Genomic DNA, 20,523 nt, shown 5'->3' on the forward strand with positions numbered 1-20,523 from the left:
TTTAAGACCAATTAATCTACACAGTGAGTACCAAAAGCAAAATAAAGCAACTGCATGTAACTCCAGCTCAGATGCCCTCTTCTGGCCTCCTCGGGCACCCACACTCACTGACATGTATACACACAGAACAGATAATAAAAAAAAAAAAATCTTGTTTTGAGACAGGTTCTATGTATCTCTGGCTGTCTTGGAACTCACTATGTAGACCAAGCTGGTCTCAAAATCAGAGATCCACCTCTCTCTCTCTCTCTCTCTCTCTCTCTCTCTCTCTCTCTCTCTCACACACACACACACACACACACACACACACACACACACACTTGTATGCAATTCTGCCCTAATTGCATGTGGCTTCAGGGTCTTAGGAAGTCCTAGAGTATACAATACAAATTGGGGAAGGTTAATGGGGATGTGTGTGGGGGGGGGTACTCTATCTCTATGGCTGTGGGGAAACCATTCATTCTTGCTATGTTCTCCATTACAGCTGTCTGAGGATACCTCCTGTCAGTCATCCATCACCCATGCTCTGGTAAGGAAGCCTCATACACATTGGGTGACTGCTAGAATCCTATTCGGTATAGGAAGCTTCTCAAGGGAAGAGTTCTGGCTAACACATCAGACCTCTAAATGTGCATTATAACAGACACTGCCTACAAGGCCATGCACAGGGTCCTGACTGAATCAATGATGGTCAGTGACCACATGGACTAGGAAAGGGGAAGGAAGCCAAGACCTAATGTTGACTGAATTCCAGAAGCTGCTACATCAAAGAAAAGTTTGAATACCTAAAAAGAACAAAACAAAACCTAAGAATTTGCTAGGATCAGTTATTGAGGTTTGCTTGAATCACTAGGGGTGGCCTTTGAAGGTGACACCTGCCCCTGATCTGCCCCATGAACATGCCTTCCCTGCAGTGAGAAACAGAGACCCCTTCCTCCTCAGGGTTGCTCCAGTCCCTGACTTTGTTCCAGCAATGACAAGCCATGCCTACCACTGAGCTGGAGGGAGTTAAAGGCAGAAGCAATTTCATGTAGAATTCCTGGCATGGTTTTCAACCTTTAGAACTTTAAAGTGTGTGACAGGTGTTTTGCCTGCATGTATGTTCGCATACCACATGTTATTGGTGTCCACAGAGGTCAGAGGGTATTGCCTTCTTATATCTCTGCATACCACATGTGTTATTGGTGCATTAATGGGATCTGATGTTCTCTTCTGGTGTGTCTGAAGACAGGGACAGTGTACTCATATAAATAAATCTTAAAAAAACACACACACACACACGCCTTTAATCCCAGCACTTGGGAGGCAGAGGCAGGTGGATTTCTGAGTCTACAGAGCCAGCCTGGTCTACAGAGTGAGTTCCAGGAGAGCCAGGACTACACAGAGAAACCCTGTCTGGAAAAACAACAACAAAACAAACAAACAAACAAAAAAAACCCCACACACAAATAAGTCATTAAGATGGTCATACGCCTTTAATCCCAGCACTCAGGAGGCAGTGCCTTCCAGGTCAGGCTGTTCTATGGCTCACAAGAATATATTAAAATTGGGTTTCTTTGCCCACACCTTTGATCCTAGAACTCAGGAAGAGGCAGTGAGTTAGAAGCCCACCAGGGTGACTCAGTGAAAGTAACAAAATTTAAAAATTAAACTTAAAAAATTAAGAATTTAGGAGTATAATGGGGCATAATGACCTGTTTCCTCTCAACTAGTGCTGAGTGAAAAAAAAAAATCTTATCCTTTATGTTCAGGTATGTATATACATATGTGCATACAGAAGCCTACAGGAAGTTCAATGTCAGCACAGCAGAACAAGAAGAAAATGCTGATCAGAGACAAGAGAAAACACTGGGCCAGAATACTCAAGTGTTCTTTGGGGAAGCTCAGTAGAGCAGCTGCTACACAGCCTGGAGATGTCAGTCCTAAATTTACAGGAGTCAGTGACATGCACCCCCAAACTGCAGAGCTGGGGGCTAGAGGCAGGCAGAGTGCAGCCTCAACTGTCCACTGCTGGGTTTGAAGACAAAGGGGTCACATGCCCGTGGCATGAGCCTTAGAAGCTGGAAAAGAAACAGATCCTCCCCTCACCCCCCACCCCCCAGGCTCCAAGAGGTCTTACAACACTGCACCTTTTTGTTCAGTGAAACCTGCTTTCCTTTCCAGAAGTGTACAACCAAACCTGATAAGCTTTTACAAAGCACCCACCTACCACATCCCTGCCTTTCTCAGTTAACCACTTGTAGTCTAACTTTTCCATCACCTGTGTGTAAAGTATCTCAGAGTGAGGTCAAAGGTGAGGTGATTTTCTCTATCAACCCCCATCTTTTAAGATGTAACTGCAGCTCTGTGTATGTGTACAAGGTGCCCAAGGAGGGCAGGTCTCAGATCCCCTGGAGTTAAGATGGTTCTAAGCCTCAATTTCTGTGTCCAGAAATACTGAGACTATGCTAGAAACTCTACTTTTTCATGCTTGGGCTGAGTTGGCTTCAAACTCACTGGGTTATCACTGTCCTGTAACTCCTGATCATTCTGACACCAGCCGGGATCACAGGTGTTGGCCATGAGCCCAGGGCTTGGTACATGCCAAGCCACATTTAAATTACAGCATACTTACTAACCCAGTTCTCAAAAAAGACATTCAGAGCCTGACAGTAGTTCTAACAAAAGAAACCGGTTGGCAACACACAAAGACACACAACAGCCAGACTTGTAGATTTTATTTCCTTTATTGAGAAACTTAAGTCGTGGGTACATCAAAACCAATTTCTGGATGGGGAAAAAAAAACCAGAACCCACAATAGAAAAAAAAGTTATCATCTGGGCCACAACAGAACCCAGAGAATATATTCTTTTAATTGAAAAATTCTAGGTGCTTCATAATTGACCTTTTGATACAAAATGACCTATTGAATTTGTAACTTGGTTCTTGGTGTGGAGGTCCACAAACTTAGGAAGTCTTCAGACCTTAGCTGGAGGCCATGAGGGGTTATTTGGCTTTTGACTCCTAAAAGAGAAGCACCAACAGAAATAAGCCTGTTAAAGACCCAGAGCCATCTGCCCCAGCCGCTCCCATCCGCCAGACTTCAACTCTGTCACCTCTCCTTTTCCCTATCAAGGGTGGTCTCTCCTAAACCGTGCGTGCAGAAGCCATAGCTCTCAGATGTCACTGCAGTCTGCGCCTGTTCTGTTCTAACAGGACTGTAATCCCCACATCTCTCTCTGCACACTGCACTCCCAGCTAGGCAGTAGACACACAACCTGAGACACCAAGCTAGAAGGGTATGTACAAAACATGCATATAGACAGCAGGCAGGTTTTATGATGTGACTGTGACAACTGCCTTTCTCCGCCACTATTTCAGGCCAGGAAGATTATTCACTTTTATGTGCTGACCAAGCCAGGTGATCAGATGCTAAGGAAACATCTAAGATTAGATGTTTCTAAGGAAACTCCCTTTGTTGTATGGGTGGTCAGGTTCTTCTAGGTTGCTCAGACTAACAACTGGGCACTAGTGATCGCTTGCCTTATCCACATGGACAGATACTGTGTTATGGATACAAAACCCCCCAGCATCCTGGAGGCTGAACCCAGGAGCGAATCATCCTGGGGCAGATGGCAAGACCCTATCTGAAAAAAACCAAAGGTGCAGAAAACATTAACATACTTTTTTCTTGTCTAAGAGGTAGCAGCAGCAACAGTGCCCACCTTCTGGGCAGCTTCTTTCTTGGCATGATGAGCCTGCAAGACTGCCACAGCTTCATCCACCTGTGAAAGACCCCCGGATGTTCAGGGACTGTGAGGAGACACGCCACTGTCTTTCCCTAGCACCCAGACTTAGTAAATGAGTAGAGGAGCACCGGGCTCCAGCAGCAGCCTTTCTGAACGCCCCACCTTATTCCCGAACACTAAACCATGATGTCACCTTGGAACGGAGGGACTCGGGGGACTCCAGCATGTGCAGCAGCTCAGAGTTGTCGATTTCCAGTAGCATTCCTGTAATCTTTCCAGCCAGGTTTGAATGCATTGTCTGGATAAGTGGGAACAGACGCTCTCCTGTGGGCAGAACAGTGGCTGTCACAAGTGTCCAATCCCAGCAGCACCAACTGGCATCCTTCCTTCTGTAAGGAGGCGGACTTACCCAGCATCTGCTTCTGTTCCTGGGGGGGTGCTGCAGCCAGCATGGAGGCAGTCAGGGGTTCCTGACCCTGGACATGGACTGCAGGCTGGGGGGCCTGTGAACCAGGATAGGCAGTGAGGTTAGCACTAAGGAAGGAGTGGAGGCAGCAGTCCTGTCTCTGGGGAACAAAGACAGAATGGTATGCAGCATAAAACTAGCTGTGCATGACAAGTTATCAGAAGGGGAAGAAGCTGAGGTCCTGATCAAGCAAACCTGCCTCACAAAGCAAGGCCTGCATTAAAACCCAGGCCACAGGAAACAATTGTGATTTTTCACAGTCTTGAATGGCCTTGAATTCTTAATCCTTTTGCCTCCAAGTGCCAAGCAAGGGCTAGGATTACAAGCCCGTTCCAGTTTCATTTCACAGTAAATTGTCTGTGCATGCAGCCCTCTGTTTCCCTTACGTTTGTTATTTCCAGTACAAATGGAGCCAAGAGCCAAAGAGAGAAATCAAAACATTCCTAAACATACTCCATCATCCCCCTTACCTGAGGTTTTGGTTTTCTGCACACTCTAACCCAGGCTGGCCTTGAACTCAGTCGGTACCTAAGTGCTGCCCTTCAACTTCCTCTTGTCTCTACCATCCCAGCACCAAGATTCTAGGATATGCCAATATCCTGGCTAAATTTAACTTTTCCCTACAGGACCGGGGCTTGGTCCAGGTGTTTTTAGTGTATTAGCATTACTTGAGAGAGGATTATTAATATCCAACAGTGGTGTTGCTAGATCCCTAAAAGGCCTCATAGGTGAATTAGTAAAGTTCCAAGAAACCTCCACTGGAGAGAACATAGAAGACACCAAGGAATAATTCACAAAGTAGCTTATTATACTCCTGAAGTTATCTGGGCAAGACCCAGTCAGAGCAAACTGCAACCAAGCTGTGAGACAACAGGTTGTGCTTTGGCTCACAGCCTAGGCAGCTAAAGCTCTGAACATTCTGAAGCCTACCCTTTTGGGTGACTGTATATTTGTGTAGGGGAGGCCAACCTTGGGGCTTGTTCCTCAGGCACCTCACTAACCTTTCTTAGCAGAGAGAGTGTCTTCCCTGGTGTGGAACCTTCCTAGTGGGCTAGTCTGGTCAGCCAGCACACCTCAGGGATCCCCCAATACTGACATTCCAAAGACATTTCACACTGCCCAGCCCTTTCTGTGCTGTGTGCATGCATGTCAGTCAGGTGTCTTCCTCCAACACTCTTATTTTCTAAGACTTGGTCTCTTATACCTAGAGCTCACTACTCTGGCTCTACTAACCAGCCTGTAACTCCAAGGATCTGTCAGTCTCTGGCCCCACAATGCAGCTCTTACATGTGTGCTGACAACCTAAACTCAGGTCTACATGCTTACACAGTAAGCACAGTATCCACTGCCCTCTTCCCCAGCTCTTTTCATGTGGGTTCTGGGGATCCACATCTGAGAATGACTGAGCCTTTAGGGACTGCCAGCTGAGCCAGTCCCTAGCTCTGAAGATACCTGGGATGGTAGAGACTTGTCTTAAACAAGTCAGAGGTTACCAACTGCCTGCAAAACAAGCAAGGACCAATTAGGTCACTGGATGTGAAGGTAACCAGAGGCTCAGAGCCAAGTAAGCAGGTGTCACAAAGATTTCTGAACGCTACTAATCAGAAGGCTTTCAAGCCTGTTACTCTCAGAGACAGTGATGATTTGGGAATCACCACACAGAAGAGCAGGCATTTAACACCTGTTAAGAGGAATCAAAACGAGGCATCTTCAAAAACTGAGCAGAAACAGGATGAATGCCTTCATAGTTCACAGCTCTGGCGAGCCTCACCTGCAGCGGCTGAATGGCAGGGTGAGGGCTGCGGACGCTGGAGGCATACTTGTACGGAGCCACAGCCCTGGGGGCAGCAGCAGCAACTGTAGCACGAGGTGCAAGGTTTGGCACAGCTGTAGGGACGCCTTGTGGAGAGAACAAGTGTCATTAAAGCGTATCAGCCTGGGCAGAGGCCCGTCAAATCCCAGCTTTCCCCTTCTGTGTGCATCCAATACCACCTCCAGACTGGCAGCTGTCAGTCAGCCCTTGCTGGGCGGCACCAGCCCCACCAAAGTCCATAGCCAAGCGGTCCGGGCACTCAGACCCTACAACAGACCAGCAAACGCACATCAGTGTTGGCAGCAGATGCCCAACTGGCCACGTCCCATGGAAGAATTCCAACACATGATCACACATGTCCCTCTCAGGGCCAAAGGATGCCACAAAAGTCTTTGCACATTTAGAATGACACATTCCAAAGTTTCCTTGTCTCCCACCCTCAACAGCATGTTGTCTGTATATTGATACTTCTGATGGACCTTTCACGTACATGACACTGATGCAAACAATGTTCAAAGTAACCAACATACCAGGACCCACATTGTCACTGCTCCTGAATGGAAGAACCTAGTACCTAAGCACACAGCTAAAGCCCCAGCCTGAGGGAGCCAAGGCAGAGCTAGTCATGGATTCACCCTCCCCGGCATACTCCTATAGGCCAGATTGCTCACCGACTCTCTGAGCGGAAGTAGGAAGGCCACGAGAGGCCGGAGCATTACCAGTTGGAGCCAGATGTCGAAGAGCTGGCCGAGGCCCAGACTGCCGTAGAGCACTTGGCATTCCTTGGAAGCCTAGAAGAGACAAGAGCGCTCATCACGGGAAAGCCAAGGTGGACCAGGTGCTGGGCTGCAGAGAAGCATGTGGAACCAGGCATACCCTGGTGAGCAAAGCCCTGTTTCCTGCCACCTACCTTGAGGTCTCCCGCCTTGCTGCCAGCGTGGATTAGGCCTCATCTGTGCTAACTGGTTAGGCGTGTAATATGGCGGTCTTCCCTGAGCCTGTAGGGGAGGAGCACCCAAACTGTAAGACCTTGAACCCACACCAGAATCTCACCACTAGGTTCATTATTTGGGTCAAAGGTACTCTAAAGGACGGGTCAGTTATACTCCACCTCACTGACCATGTAGTGTGAATGATCACAGGTTAACTTCTTATTTGAACACTAGTACCCCCAAAACCCCTCCCCTCAGCTGCTACAATCTCCTAGCAGACTGACCTGTGGAACTGCAGGCACAAAGTAGCCACCGGCTGCAGGCTGGAACTGATTTAAGATGGCATTGGCAGGGAGTGCCCTCATCCCAGCCACACGCTGCATGTACTGGTTTGTCAGGTGAGCCTTCCGCTCTTCCTTCCTCTGGGCCAGGGCGACGTACAGCGGCTTGGAGCCCACAATGCGTCCGTTCATCTCAGTGACAGCTTTGGTCGCCTCTTCAGGAGAGGAGAAGCAGACAAAGCCAAAACCTTTGCTTCTTCCATCTTCTAACATCACCTACAAAAAGAGACCAGCCCTGAGATTCACTCAGGAGACAGAGGCAGGAGGCTCCACTTAAGACCAGCTATGAAACCCCATGTTAAAAAAAAAACTCTTGAGGTTTTCAGTTTTTTTTTCCAGGTCAATGACTAAGATGTCATTGAGAGGCAGTTACCTGGAGGACAGGAAACCCAGCCCCGAGCCTCGGTTCCCACAGTCTAAGACAACTCTGAATAACCACAGCTGTCAATCCTTGTGGTCTTCTGCAGAGCCAGCCTCTCCAGTCTTCCCCTTTACTGAAGGGTTACTGCTCTCCTGTGTCTTGTGTGTGTTGGCACCTTTAGCCCACTAAGGTCAGTGTGTTACCAGGTCAATTTCTACCCATGGAACAGTGCCCTGTCATTGGCTTGAAAATGGGCCTGGGAATTTAAGGCATAGGGTTTTGCAGGGGGATACACCAACAGGGCCAGTCAAGTGGGTGACACCAAGAGGAACCAGGAAAAGTTTGCCAGGGCTATCAACATGGTTATCACCTCCACAGCCATTCTGGAGCCATTCACTTCACCTGCCAGGGTTCTTTTTGCCAGCCTTCCATAAGGGGTATCATTTAAAACATCCCACAGCAGGGCACAGCAGCACACACCTTGCCAGCATCCAGGAGGCAGAGGCAAGTGAATCTGAGTTTTGGGCCAGCCTGGTTTATATAGTGAGTTCTAAAATAGTCAGGACTACAAAGTGAGACCCTGTATGAAAAATACAACCAACAAAACCCCACACCAAAACAAATGGTAAAACCCTACACAGAAGGCCACCAAATCCCCACCACCCAACCTTCTTTCTATCTAAAGACCCGTGGCAGCTGCTGCATGTGCCTCTCTCTATCAAGCAGTGAATTGTGTTAGGCCTTGACCCACTACTACTAGACACCAGTCTGTCACACTCCCTAAGTGCCAAGGACTGGTTGCAAACCATGCCCACATAACTACAGCTGCCAGCCAAACCTTCCTGTCAAAGGCCCACTAAATTTTTAAAACCTCATTCTCAAGGAGTGTGGCAGAGTTGTAGAGACAGGCCCCAGGGCAGATGGAAACGACCCGTCTGGATTTCCTCTGCTCTACTGTAGCAACGTCTGTCCCCAGACAGGCACCAAGCAGCAGGCCTGGGAAAGATCTGAGTGCTGTGGGGATTACAGGGGTTAACTGGGTGAGACTGCAAACTCCAGTGCAAACAGACAACACATCACAAGCCCACTTCTCCAGAGCATGACTCTCAGGGGCATCTGAAGGAGGAATGCTAGAACACTGTACTCTGGACCACAACTAACCCCAGTAACCCAACAACAAAAACCTGTTTCCAAACCCATGCTATTACCTTTGCACTGGTGATTGATCCAAAAGGAGAAAACTCTTTCCTTAACTTCTCATCGTCAATGGTGTCGTCCAGGTTCTTTATGTAGAGATTCACTCCCTGGGGAAGGGTTTTGTTAGTTACATCTCTATATACAAGCACTTCTCTGGGCCCTTAGGAACCTGTCAAGTTAAAACTCTTGCCTGTAGTCAGGCAGTGGCTGGTGCACACCTTTAATCCCAGCACTGGGAGGCAGAGACAAGTGGATCTCTGTGAGTTCCAGGCCAGCTAGGGCTATGCAGAGAAACCCTGTCTCAAAAAACCAAAACCAACCAACCACAAACAACTCTTGCTTGTAACCCTTGTACAAGGCCAAGGTAGGGGACTATTGAGAGTTTGAGGCCAGCCCAGGCCTCAGAGCAAGACCCTAACTTAAAAAGACAAAACCAAAACCTGCAGCCCCCACTCCAACAGCTGTTGGAAGGAAGGAAGGAAGGAAGGAAGGAAGGAAGGAAGGAAGGAAGGAAGGGTGCTGAGAGTTCTAGGTCAGCCTAAGGTACACAGTGACTTCCTTCAGGCCACCCTGAGTTAATAGTAAAACTCTACCTCAGAACAAAACCTCTCTGGATTCTGACACAGGCGCGAGGCAACTCCTGCACTAAAGCAGTTAGCTAAGGATGCAGCCACCTTTTCCGTAAGGGCTCTGGCCAACCACTCACCCTACAGGGTTCTTGTAGCTGCTACTGCAAAAGGGGCATCAATTTAGGGAAAATGAATCCACACAGCAAAGAGCAGAAAGTGGACACTTTCAGACACAGAGGCCTGCTCTGCAATGATTTGGGAGGTGACAACCTTTAAACCTTACCTTTGCAGGGGAACAAATGCAGTTGCCCGGCCCCAACAGAAGTCTACAACACTAGGGGCACTTTGAAACCATTCCCCATCAACACCTTCTAGAAGGCAGCCAACCTCACCTGGTACCGACTAATCCTCTCCTGCTTCAGCTGCTCAAATTTCCGTTTTAGTTCAGCTTGCCGTTCTACTTTTTTCTGTGCACGGCCTACGAATATGGCTTTCCCACTCATTTCTTTTCCATTCATTTCTTCCACAGCCTAGAGAAAATATACATCTTTAATGAAAACACAGGTAATGCAGAGACACGGTCTAGAGCAAAGTCCAGTACAACAGGAAAAGCCTTCCCTGCTGGACTGATAATCTGCATTACTCGATCTCTGAAGCCTGCTACACTGTAACCCCACACTCATGTGTAAAGTGGAGTTAGCATCTAAATCAGTTACTGGTCCAGATACATCCTTTGTTCTGAATTCCTATCCTTAGCTTTAGCATCTTCAAAATATCTTCATTCTCAAGGAGTGTGGCAGAGTTGTAGAGACAGGTCCCAAGGCAGATGGCAACGACCCGTCTGGATTTCCTCTGCTCTACTGTGGCACCGTCTGTCCCCAGACCGGCACCAAACAGCAGGCCTGGGAAAGATTTAGTGCAGAGGGCTCTCGGGGTGGTGGGGTGGGGTAGTGTGGTTCCTAAACCCAGTATTTGTATATGTTTAGGCCAGGGCCATGAGTCTTCAGGTAACTGTAGGTTAAGGGTCCGGTACACTGCCCCACCCAGCCAAAAGGATTTAGTTTCCCTACCCAAGAGTGGGAACAACTATTTGTCCCAATCTTCCAACAGTATCCACGGTGACAGTCAACTACATAGCTGTGGACCGGCATTAGCGCCGATGCTGGGCAGAGCTGCACACCCACCACTAACCACTGCTCTGTGATGCACCAGGTACCGCACACAGGCTCGTCACTCGCAGAGCACTCACCTTATTGGCATCCTCGTGTTTCTCGTAACTTACAAAGCCAAAGCCTTTGGACTTCCCACTGGAGTCTCTCATCACCTTGACACTTAGGGTCTTACCTATCACCAAAGGACAGAATAGTTATGGACACCCTATGTACCACAGGGCAAGAGGACTTCCTGTTACTAACTCAGCTGGAGCAAATCTCTGGCTGAGCCCAGATGGGTCTGAGACAGAAAGAGGCACCACATCTGGTCTAAAAAGCAACCAAGCTTCTGGGGTAACCTTACAAAAAGGAGAAGCTCAGTAAGACGAAGCCAAGAGAAAAAGGCCCACACTCTAGATTCCTCCTCTGACCCTGACACAAGTGCCCTTGTGTCCTAAGTGAAAACAGACCATGTCTTGGGCTGATGGTGATGAGGACAAGAATGGTCACGTGGGTTCCTGGCCTCAACTTACCAAACTGGCTGAAGAGCTCTTTCAGATTCTCATCATCCACCTCTTCTCCAAAGTTTTTGATATAAACATTGGTGAATTCTTTGGCCTTGGCTCCAAGCTCGGCTTCCCGCTCTTTGCGGGACTTAAATCTGCCCACGAACCTAGAGAAACCATGAACAATGGTGATTACTCAGAAGGAACAAAACACAAATTTCCAGGGGCCCAAAGGAATGCAGATTAAGGCTGACAAGAGAAGTTAAAACACTCGAGGACCCCATCCACCATGAGATCAAGCTCAGATGCCCCAAGTCCCCAGCAGAAAAAGAAAGAGGCAGGGGCTGTCCTGCAAGGATCAGCCCCAGGGCTCCGGGTTCAGACCAGGGCCACTCCTACCACATCACACTGCCTTCGTGAAGAAACCTGAAGACCATGTTTTTAAAACGTTCATTTCTGTGCATCTATGTAAATGCATAGAAAACGTCTGGAAGGATACAAGCCAAACTGTTAACAGTGGTTAGTCCAGCAGCGGAACAGCTGCAATCAGGTGACCTTTGCGTCCCATCTCTATCATTTAGTAACCCTAACAGGAAAGTATTTCCACACACCCAGCACACAGACAAACACAGCCTTGCCTATTCCATACCCCAAAGGACAGAGAAATGGCTGTTGCTTCTAATAGCCAAAATGCAGTAATAGTACAGAATATAGAATGCCTTTCCCTACATGGCTCTGCTAAGTTTTGTTCCCAACCCCACAGCAATGACAAGACGTCATGCAGTGTCTCCGAAAGGGATGGACTTTTCACCATATGCCAATTAAACGGACAGTGAAATGTTGCAGGTCAGAGGAAAGAACTAGAGAAAATTCAATTTGGTGCCAAAAACTAGCAAGAGCCCCACGGGCAACAATGCGTCAATGAAAGCTGAGGTTATGTAGCTAATGTCCAGCTCCTGGTCAGCCCAGGGCCTCTCCACTCTGCCGCTGGCCAAGACCCCTGCTCAGAGTGGGCTCAGAGCTGTCTTCTAGCCAGCCCCACTTGCTGATGCTCACAAAACCCACAGATGAATGCCTTAAGGGAGAGGCAGCAGGCAGGCCATGGCTCAGGCATGGAGCCAACTGTGGCAAGTCAAAAGGGCTGCCATGGCTCGGGCAGGGAGACTCACCAGCCCTGGAGTGGAGAGGTAGGAGCAGGCCACACTTGGGCCGAGAGAACCAGTAGCCGCCTTGTGTGTGCCAGTTAATACGGAGGTGGGGCCACGGCTGGCCCATGCGGTGGCTGTCCTCCAGACTGGGACACTCACACTTTGCGGTCATTGAGGAGCATCCCATTCATCTTCTCGATGGCCTTGTCGGCGGCCTCTTGGGTCTCGAAGTGGACAAAAGCATAGCCCTTAGAGCCGTTCTCATCACAGACCACCTGTTGGAGGAAAGGCAGAGCACCTGAGTGCCACTGGCCAGATGCACCAGTTGGGACCCCTGCAGCACCAAACACTACCACTTTCAAATGATTGCCACCATTAGTCTGTCTCTATCCTACTTTGTGTTTCTGTGCCAGCAAGGTGAGCCTCAGGTGTATTTTTTTGGATACAGGGCCTCTCCAGACTGACAGGCAAGCCCCAGGAATCCTGTTTCTGCCTCCCCAACTCTGGTAACATCCATGCACGGTTGCATGCCCAGTTTAACATGGGTCCTAGGGAACAAACTCAGATCCTTTCCTGTGCAGCAAACTTTACCAAATGAGTTTCCCGCCCAGCCCAGGGTTTGTTTTGTTTTCTTCCAAATGTTCTTTTATTAAAAAGGAAAAAAAAAAAAAAAAAAGACCTGGCTGAATGTGGTGACAAGCTTGTAATGCCAGCACTTGGGACAGGCAACAGCTTGATGTTCACGTGACATGAGGCCAGCCTAGAGAATAAGATCCTGCTGGGGGGCGGGGGGCGGCTAGGGATGGGTCAATGAGTGTTTGCCCCCAAGCCTACAGTCAAGTTCATTCCCTGCCATCCATAGGCAGGGCATGACATTTGTTCATAAATACTTAGTAAAAGAGAGGAGGCAGGGACTGGAGACTGTAACTCAGTATTAGAGCACCTACAAAGCACTTAACAAGGTCCCTAGTTCAATCATCAGCATGGAAAATAGGAAAAAACCCAAACCCAGGAAAGAGCACCCAAGGTGCTCAGAATTAAGTCTCAGCCACCACGTGAAGGTTACGGAGTACAGTTAACTATAGACTCTTATAAGTTGAGTAAAGTTTCTGGAGTAAGGTTCCACCTCCCCAATCCCAAATGAAAACTGTTCAAGCTTCCAAAAGTGGGTAACATGAAAGCACACAGAACACCTTACAAATATCTGGAGTTCATCTTGCTCTTGCTGACTGCTTGCCTGAAAAAATAAGCCCTGGGCTCAACCCCTGTACCACACAAGCTGTGGATGGTAGATTACAGACCTGTGTAATCTTAGCATTTGGGAGCTAGAAAAGCACAGCATCAGTTCAGTCATCCTTGGCCATATGCTACACAGAGTTCTAAGTCGCCTGGAGTAGTGTCACATTTAACCCCCAGCACTCAGGAGGCAGAGGCAGGACACCTGTGTGAGTTGTAGGCAAGTTTGATGTACAGAGGTGGTTCTAGGTCAACCAAGGCTACACCATGAAACTATCTCGAAAACCCCCCAAAGCAAAAACCCCATTGGGTTCCACAGGGCTGTAGCTAAGATTTTCTACAGGCTCTGCTGTGAAGAGTCCATTCCCAGAGTGGGGTCCACCTTAGTGGGTGAGCCAGTAACAGCTACTCAGGACAATCACAAGATCAACGCCAGACTAGGCACCGTGGTGAGACATCTCAAAGGTAGAGAGGGCTGGGGGTAAAGCTCGTTGGACCTCAGAGGCTTTACACAGCAATGGGGGAGGAAACTGTGAACTACCCTAATGAAATGCACTGGAACTAGGGACAGGATTATGGGGACTAGGCTAAGAGAAGGTAATGGAGGAATGGTATTATCAAGATACATATGCATGAAACGCCATAAGGAAACCACTACACCTACATGTCACTAAGGTGCTAATGAAAGAAAAAGAATCCATTTCCAGAATTTAAAAAGTTATCACACCCAATTGTCTTGAATTCTAAAGCACCCACCTTTGACGCTATCTTGTTTGGAGTCTTTCTATACCCCAGGCTGGTCTTGAACTCCCCAGATAACTCCTATCTAGGTAGCCTTGAGAACACACCACACCCAGCTGTAGCACTTATCTTGTTTTCAAGATGCAGCCACTCTTATTCCCTAACATTTGGGGGATGCTCACCTTACAGGACAGGATGTTTCCAAAGGCAGAGAAAGTGTCATACAGTGCCTTGTTGTCTATAGATTTGTCCAGGTTCTTGATGAAGACATTTCCCACACCAGACTTTCTCAAAGAGGGATCCCTCTGAGACCACATGATACGGATTGGCTTTCCCTTAATCACGTCAAAGTTCATGGTATCCAAGGCTCTCTCAGCTGTCAAGGAGAGACACACATTAATTAAGAATGCTAATCAAGACAATGACTGTTGCCACACCAGAAAGATTACTCAACTACTAATTCCTGATTTAGAAAAACTATCAATATGGCTTCAGGGCACCAAGATTCTCACCATGGAGTAAGCTCATGTTCAAGGGACTGCTGCCCACCAACCTTGACCTAAAAGGGTGACTAAGCCATATACCTAGTAAGTACATAGAAACTAACTAGAGATCCCAACCCAGTTTTTAAAATTCTGTTATTTTCCAGACAAGGTCTCTCTCTAGCCCTGGCTGTTCTAGAACCTATATTTAGACTAGGCTGGCCTTGAACTCAGAGCTGGGTATGCCTGAGTTCTCGGATTAAAGGCGTGTGGCCACCACGCCTTGCCTATTTTTATACTGGAAAGACCAAACAAAACTTGAAGTGGAAGGGTAAACCGCCACACCTTTATCCGAGGGCTCAGACCTTGTGGCCTTGAGGTACTAGGACTTTCAAAGGTTTAACTAGAAGTCTATATGGAATCCTAAGAACTCAGATGCCCCTGCCTCCTATAGGCTTGGTTGCTTTGACTGCCCAACCAAGCCCACCTGGCACCAGAGACATCGACAAGGACCAAAAGGTAAAGTCCTGGTGTTACAATGACATACTTTACGCGTGGTGGCAGCAAAAGTGCCCAGATATGGTGTCCACTTTTCCTTATGTGACCACCAGTGACCTCACTGAAGCAATAACATGAACTAAGTAAGCATCCCCCATGAGATTAAAACAGGGTCAAAGGGTACACTACACAAGCCTAAAACCACAGCACAGGAAGATTACAAGTTTGAGGTCAGCCTGGGTGAGGCAACTGTCAAAAACCAGTCAAATTAGACAGCTGGGCATGAGACTCTTAATCCCAGCGGTGATGCGGTGTAAACTTCCCAAGTTAAAACATTTCATCCTGAAGAAAGCTCCTTATTAAATAAGCAGGAAGGCATAAAACTCAAATTAGCTTCAGGAAGTCCCTGAAACTGACCAGATTCACTAGGGCCATCCCTGCAATAAAAGCTGATAGCTCCCCCAGAGGGAAGGAAGCTGGGTCGCCAAGACTCTCCGGAGAAAAGCTGTAAAACCTGTCAAGACCAGACCAGCTTCCTGGAAAATGCAAAGGAGCCAAGCAAAGTGGTCCTGACGAGGTCCATCGGCTGAGGTACCTGGAGAGAACCTCTCCAACTTGTTAAGTGGCCTGCAGGCGGTGTACTGCACTCCAGGTTTCCCAGCTTTGTGAGCTGCCACCCATGCTGGAGGGGGTTTGGTAATGCAGCTGTCTGTAAGCAACCCCTCACCCATATTCCTTCAAGTAACCCCAGTAAAACTCATTGGTTCATAAAGCTGGACTTTTGGTGATATCCGTGTTGCACGGCGCATCTCCCCGGGGAAAAGTTCCATCACATGAAAAGCATAGACAGCTCCAAGAGTTCGAGGCCAGCCTGATCTACTTTTTACATAGTAAGCTCCAGGGCAGCCAAGACTAAGAAGAGACCTTGTCTCAAAAACAAAACAAAACCCAAAGTAGGCAAGCCTCTTTCTCACCCTCCCATGCTTGCTTCTGAGGGACAAGGACTAGCATATGCCCAGTACCTAGGTTAATTAATTGCCTAAAGTGCGAGACCCTGAGTTTAATCCCTATCATTGTCAAGAAAGAGAAAAAGCTCCCTAAAACTGCTCAACAAATTCAACCATCCAATCAGTCAAGAGTATTACACCCAACCTTTCCCATAGCACATGTGGGAGACTGTGCCTAGGCAGAGGGGATGACAAGACAGACCAGGCAGTCAGGTAGGAGCTTGAAAACTGGTCCACCATGTTAACAGGAAAGGAGCCCATTCCAACATAATTCCTGATCTATTTCAGACAGCATCAGAGTCAGCTTAGCTTGACAAATCAGGCTACGCTTATTTATAGCAGGGAGAAGTCTTACAGAGGTATGCGTTGGCAGACACACTGACCAATGGCTTCTGCTAGCTCTCTAAGAGACACAACTTTTGTTCAGAAGTTGTGAGAGAGCATGCAACAGCTAAGGGACTCCAATACAACCCCCTTATATCCTGGTGGCCAATAGAAGTAGGTTCCAAGTGCCATGATTAATAGTAGAAAACACCTAACATCAACTAGAGCAACTCTGGTATCAGCTGCAACCTGGGCAATAAGTAAGCTTCTGTCCCATGGACAGTTAATGAAGTGGGGACCGATGTAGGGGCCTAGAGATCCTTTGCCACGGAATGGACTGTGCCCTGCCCCCACTCCAGTTTCTACAGTTGGTCCCTTTTTAATCTGGAGTCATATGCAGCCCCCATTGGGTTTCTGGGCTTACTGTGGCTTGCCTGCAGCCTCCACTGCACCAACTCCCTGTCAGCCAAACTTGTAGTTCTTTTTCCTTCAAAAGGGGTTTTGACAAGCACAGGTGAGACAAAATTTTAACTGCCTTGTACATTTCAAGTGACACCTCCCTAAACTTCATAGAGCTTCATGCAGCATATCAATCCCCCTAGTAAACGAGAGGATGGGGGTCTAGCCTGGTAGAACCTGCTAGAGATACTAGCAACTCCCCTCAAGGATACTGCATCAAATTGCTCTCCTTCCCAAGGCCCTAAAGCCATCCCAACTGTCGGCCCAGCTTAGAGCCAGCAGGTTTGCAACCTACACTTCTGGAGAGTGTTTTAATCCACTGAGGAGGGCCAGTTCATGCCAGGGTCTACAACAGACCCACTTCTAACTGAGTGGGGCTAGACACGCTAGAATAGCCAAGTCACTTTATTCAGATTCTGATTTACAATCTTCTTGGATTCCAACCCCCAACCTACCCCACCCCCACCCAGTAGCCCAAGGTCATCAGGTAAGCAAGAGAAGAAGACTGAAGCGGGGGCCAAGACCACATGCCTGGTTCTCATCCTATGCATCTTGCTTCCATCCAGGGCTTCTCTGGCAACATGCTGTTATGGTCCCCAGCCCTGGCAGTTGGGCCTCCGCCTACAGGACTCCCAAGGTCCCTAGGACTCTCCTGAATGTGTGTACACCGCTTCTACTCACCGTCAGCTGGCTGCTGGAAGTTGACGTAGGCATAACCCAGAGAGCGGCGGGTGATCATATCGCGGCAGACCCGGATGGACAGCACAGGCCCCGCAGGGCTGAACTTTTCATACAGCATGGCTTCGGTGACGTCCGAGTGCAGATCGCCCACGTATAAGGAGGCCATGGGGTAGCTGCTGGCTGCAGCGTTCATCTCCCCACCCCCAACTACCCCGAGCCCCGCCAGGACTTCTTACAAGGCCTACTGCAGGACAAAAGGGGCTCCGAGGAGCTGTGGCACGCGCCGCAGCGCACAGGTGGCACCAGCGATGCCGGGAGAGGCTGGAGCAGGGAGGCTCCGAGGCGGGACGACTTGCAGAGGACCGCAAAAGCCCCAAGACAAAAGGCTCTCAAAAACAATATGGCCCTCTCTTGGAGTTTGTACCCTCCAGCTGTCCTGGCTTGGAGCTTAAAAAATAAAAATTGAAGTGGGGAATCCCCTTGCAAAGGGGGCAAAAATTTTCAAGAGGCAGCCAGATGCTGCGCTCACAGCGGCCTTGGGGACACGCGTTTCGCGATAAATATAGGCCCCGGGCTCCCGGCGGTTTACAATTACAGCGGCCCGGGAAGGGGGAAACCAAATCTTTGCGGGTGCCGGCGAAGGGCAGCGCGGACACGTGGTGCGGCCAGCCGGGGCGCGGGGCTGCCACGCGGCGCAGAGGCGTGCAGGGGCGGGCCGGGCCTGGGGGACGGCTCACCACAGGACGGACAGACAGACGGCGACGGACAGGCAGGCCGGAAGCTGTGGAAGTCACTTCCCCGCGGGCTCCCAGCACAAGTCGCTGTCTCGTTCGCTTTTTCTTCTTTTTCTCTTTTCCCTTTCTTTCTTTCCTCTTCTTTTCTTCTTTTCTTTTTTTTTTTTAAGGTTTTTGAGGCTTTTTTGTATTTTTTTAAGCTTTTTCTTTTTTGCTTCAGGCTTGCTGAGCCCAAACGCAACACTGACGGCTGCGACCCGGGGCGGAGAGAGGCGGCTGGGGCAGCCACCGCTCCATTTATACCCTCCCGCCCCGGGCGCTGCTGGTCGAAGGGCGCCTTGCGACCTGGGCGCAGTCGTGCCCGCCCACTCTGCCCGGGGGCCCAAGGCGGGGCAGCCACGCGAGATTGACCTGGAGCGGCCGCAAGGTGTCACAGCGACCTCTTGTGTTCGGAGGACCGGCCGCTCACACCTGTATGATTCTCTTTCCGCAATGTATGGATTGAGCCATGTCCTCCCCAACAACCACACATAGGTATAATGTTTAAAACACCCACGTAATACCTACATCTACACAAAGGGGTGCTAAAGGATAGCGAGTAGGTGGCCCAATACATGGTTGAACTGAATACGCAAAACATACGGAAGTTTTAAGAGCATATAACCTTGAGGTTGGCTTGTGGAGGTCATTAGAAATGGTGGTGGTCTCTTAGGTGATAAGATTTTTCTGGAAAGATGAGCAAATCTTGCCAGGCAGTGGTGGCTCACGCCTTTAATCCCAGCGCTTGGGAGGCAGAGGCAGGCAGATTTCTGAGTTCAAGGCCAGCCTGGTCTACAGAGTGAGTTCCAGGACAGCCAGGGTTACACAGAGAAACCCTGTCGAAAAACAAACAAACAAAACAAACAAAAAGAAAAGATGAGCAAATCTTGGCAAAGCTTTGATAAGTCAAAATGTGACCATCCCCCCTAATTTTGTTCTGGTGGCACTACAACAACTTAGTTTGTGCTTTGGGTGCAAAAGGAGGAGGAAGAGGAGAAAAGTATATGTGGGCTCATTGTTCCTTGCAGGGCATCTTCATGGTAAAAAACAGCAAGAGAATCCATCTGGGCATGTGTGTCCTCATGTTAAACAATGTTTTTGTTACTATGTAAATGCTAGTTAAAAGTTTAGGCAGTGGTGGCTCACGCCTTTAATCCCAGCACCTGGGAGGCAGAGGCAGGCGGATTTCTGAGTTCGAGGCCAGCCTGGTCTACAGAGTGAGTTCCAGGCCAGCCAGGGCTATACAGAGAAACCCTGTCTCGAAAAACATAAATAAATAAATAAATAAATAAATAAATAAATAAATAAATAAATAAATAAAAAAGAGTTTAGGCTTCGATAATGATGGATAACCATTGACTTTTCATCCAAATGAAGGCTTCACTGATCATTTGACAGTCATGTTATCTGATGGGACTAAATGTGGGATTGTAGCAGTATTTTCTTACTTCCTAAGTGCCAGGAACCATTTTTTTTTTATACTTATATCCACTCAAACAGAAATAAGCAAAAGGTAGACAGATACTCACCTACTGGTTAAAGTAAACAATTGAGGAAATACATGTATTTATCTGTCAATTCATTCCAATAAATAGCTAATCAGAGCTTTCCATACTCAGATGCCATGGTTACCATGGTATATAAGAAAGACCCTCCCTACCTCACAAAGTAGTTTCTGGTGACTATATTAAAGAAGCCTTGCTAAGTGTAGTGACTCACACCTTTAGTCTCAGCACTTGGAAGACAGAGCCCCTGCCCCTCCCTCTGTGAATTTGTGGCCAACCAGATCTATATAGCAAATTCCAAGCAAGCCAGGGCTACATAGTGAGACCCTGTCTTAACAAAACAAAACAAAACTGGGAGGTGGTACACCTCCTTTCATCCCAGCACTTGGAAGACAAAAGCAGGTGGATCTCCTGAGTTTGAGGCCAGCCTGGTCTATAGATCTAGTTCTAGGATAGCCAGAGATACACAGAAAAAACATCTCCAAAAACTAAAAGAAAACAAACGAGGCATTTCTGTAATATTTCACTCCCTCCTCAGAGACATCTTCCCAGACCATCCAGTCTCTAAAGTAGCTTGCCAACATCACACCCACGTTATTCTATC

General features: G+C 48.3%; 1 protein-coding gene and 2 non-coding genes across 6 annotated transcripts; all 3 read right to left on the reverse strand.

Annotated features, from left to right (window-relative positions):
- Positions 1-2,707: 2,707 nt before the first annotated feature.
- On the reverse strand, positions 2,708-18,674 carry Pabpc4 (poly(A) binding protein cytoplasmic 4). 4 transcript variants are annotated; one of them, XM_034502208.2, is made up of 16 exons: positions 17,642-18,670; positions 14,373-14,566; positions 12,373-12,488; positions 11,093-11,232; positions 10,658-10,752; positions 9,801-9,938; positions 8,851-8,946; positions 7,225-7,497; positions 6,919-7,006; positions 6,728-6,799; positions 6,188-6,274; positions 5,967-6,094; positions 4,139-4,232; positions 3,923-4,053; positions 3,665-3,765; positions 2,708-3,004 (listed from the first exon to the last, which is right to left on the reverse strand). In XM_034502208.2, the coding sequence occupies exons 1-15, from the start codon at positions 17,832-17,834 to the stop codon at positions 3,676-3,678; spliced, it is 1,935 nt and encodes a 644-aa protein (XP_034358099.1). In that variant the 5' UTR covers positions 17,835-18,670; the 3' UTR covers positions 2,708-3,004; positions 3,665-3,675. The 4 variants fall into 4 exon arrangements, with proteins under 4 accessions (XP_034358099.1, XP_034358098.1, XP_034358101.1 ...); XM_034502207.2 differs by having other exon boundaries at positions 6,680-6,799; positions 17,642-18,668; XM_034502210.2 differs by lacking the exon at positions 6,188-6,274 and having other exon boundaries at positions 17,642-18,674.
- On the reverse strand, positions 8,526-8,657 carry LOC117709690 (small nucleolar RNA SNORA55). The gene has a single exon (XR_004606935.1). It is a non-coding gene; the product is annotated as a small nucleolar RNA SNORA55 (small nucleolar RNA).
- Positions 10,198-10,328, reverse strand: LOC117709689 (small nucleolar RNA SNORA55). The gene has a single exon (XR_004606934.1). It is a non-coding gene; the product is annotated as a small nucleolar RNA SNORA55 (small nucleolar RNA).
- Positions 18,675-20,523: the final 1,849 nt, after the last annotated feature.

Source organism: Arvicanthis niloticus, chromosome 5 (assembly GCF_011762505.2).
Source record: "Arvicanthis niloticus isolate mArvNil1 chromosome 5, mArvNil1.pat.X, whole genome shotgun sequence".
Classification (NCBI taxonomy): Eukaryota; Metazoa; Chordata; class Mammalia; order Rodentia; family Muridae; genus Arvicanthis; species Arvicanthis niloticus.

What these genes read in the sequence shown, in the direction of transcription:
- Pabpc4 (XM_034502207.2), bottom strand. Translation starts at nt 17,834, where the DNA reads ATGAACGCTGCAGCCAGCAGCTACCCCATGGCCTCCTTATACGTGGGC. An exon ending in AGAGGATTAGTCGGTACCAG is followed by an intron (nt 8,947 to 9,800) that starts GTGAGGTTGGCT and finishes ACCCTTCCCCAG; the next exon opens with GGAGTGAATCTCTACATAAA. An exon ending in TTGTGCCTGCAGTTCCACAG is followed by an intron (nt 7,007 to 7,224) that starts GTCAGTCTGCTA and finishes CCTCCCCTACAG; the next exon opens with GCTCAGGGAAGACCGCCATA.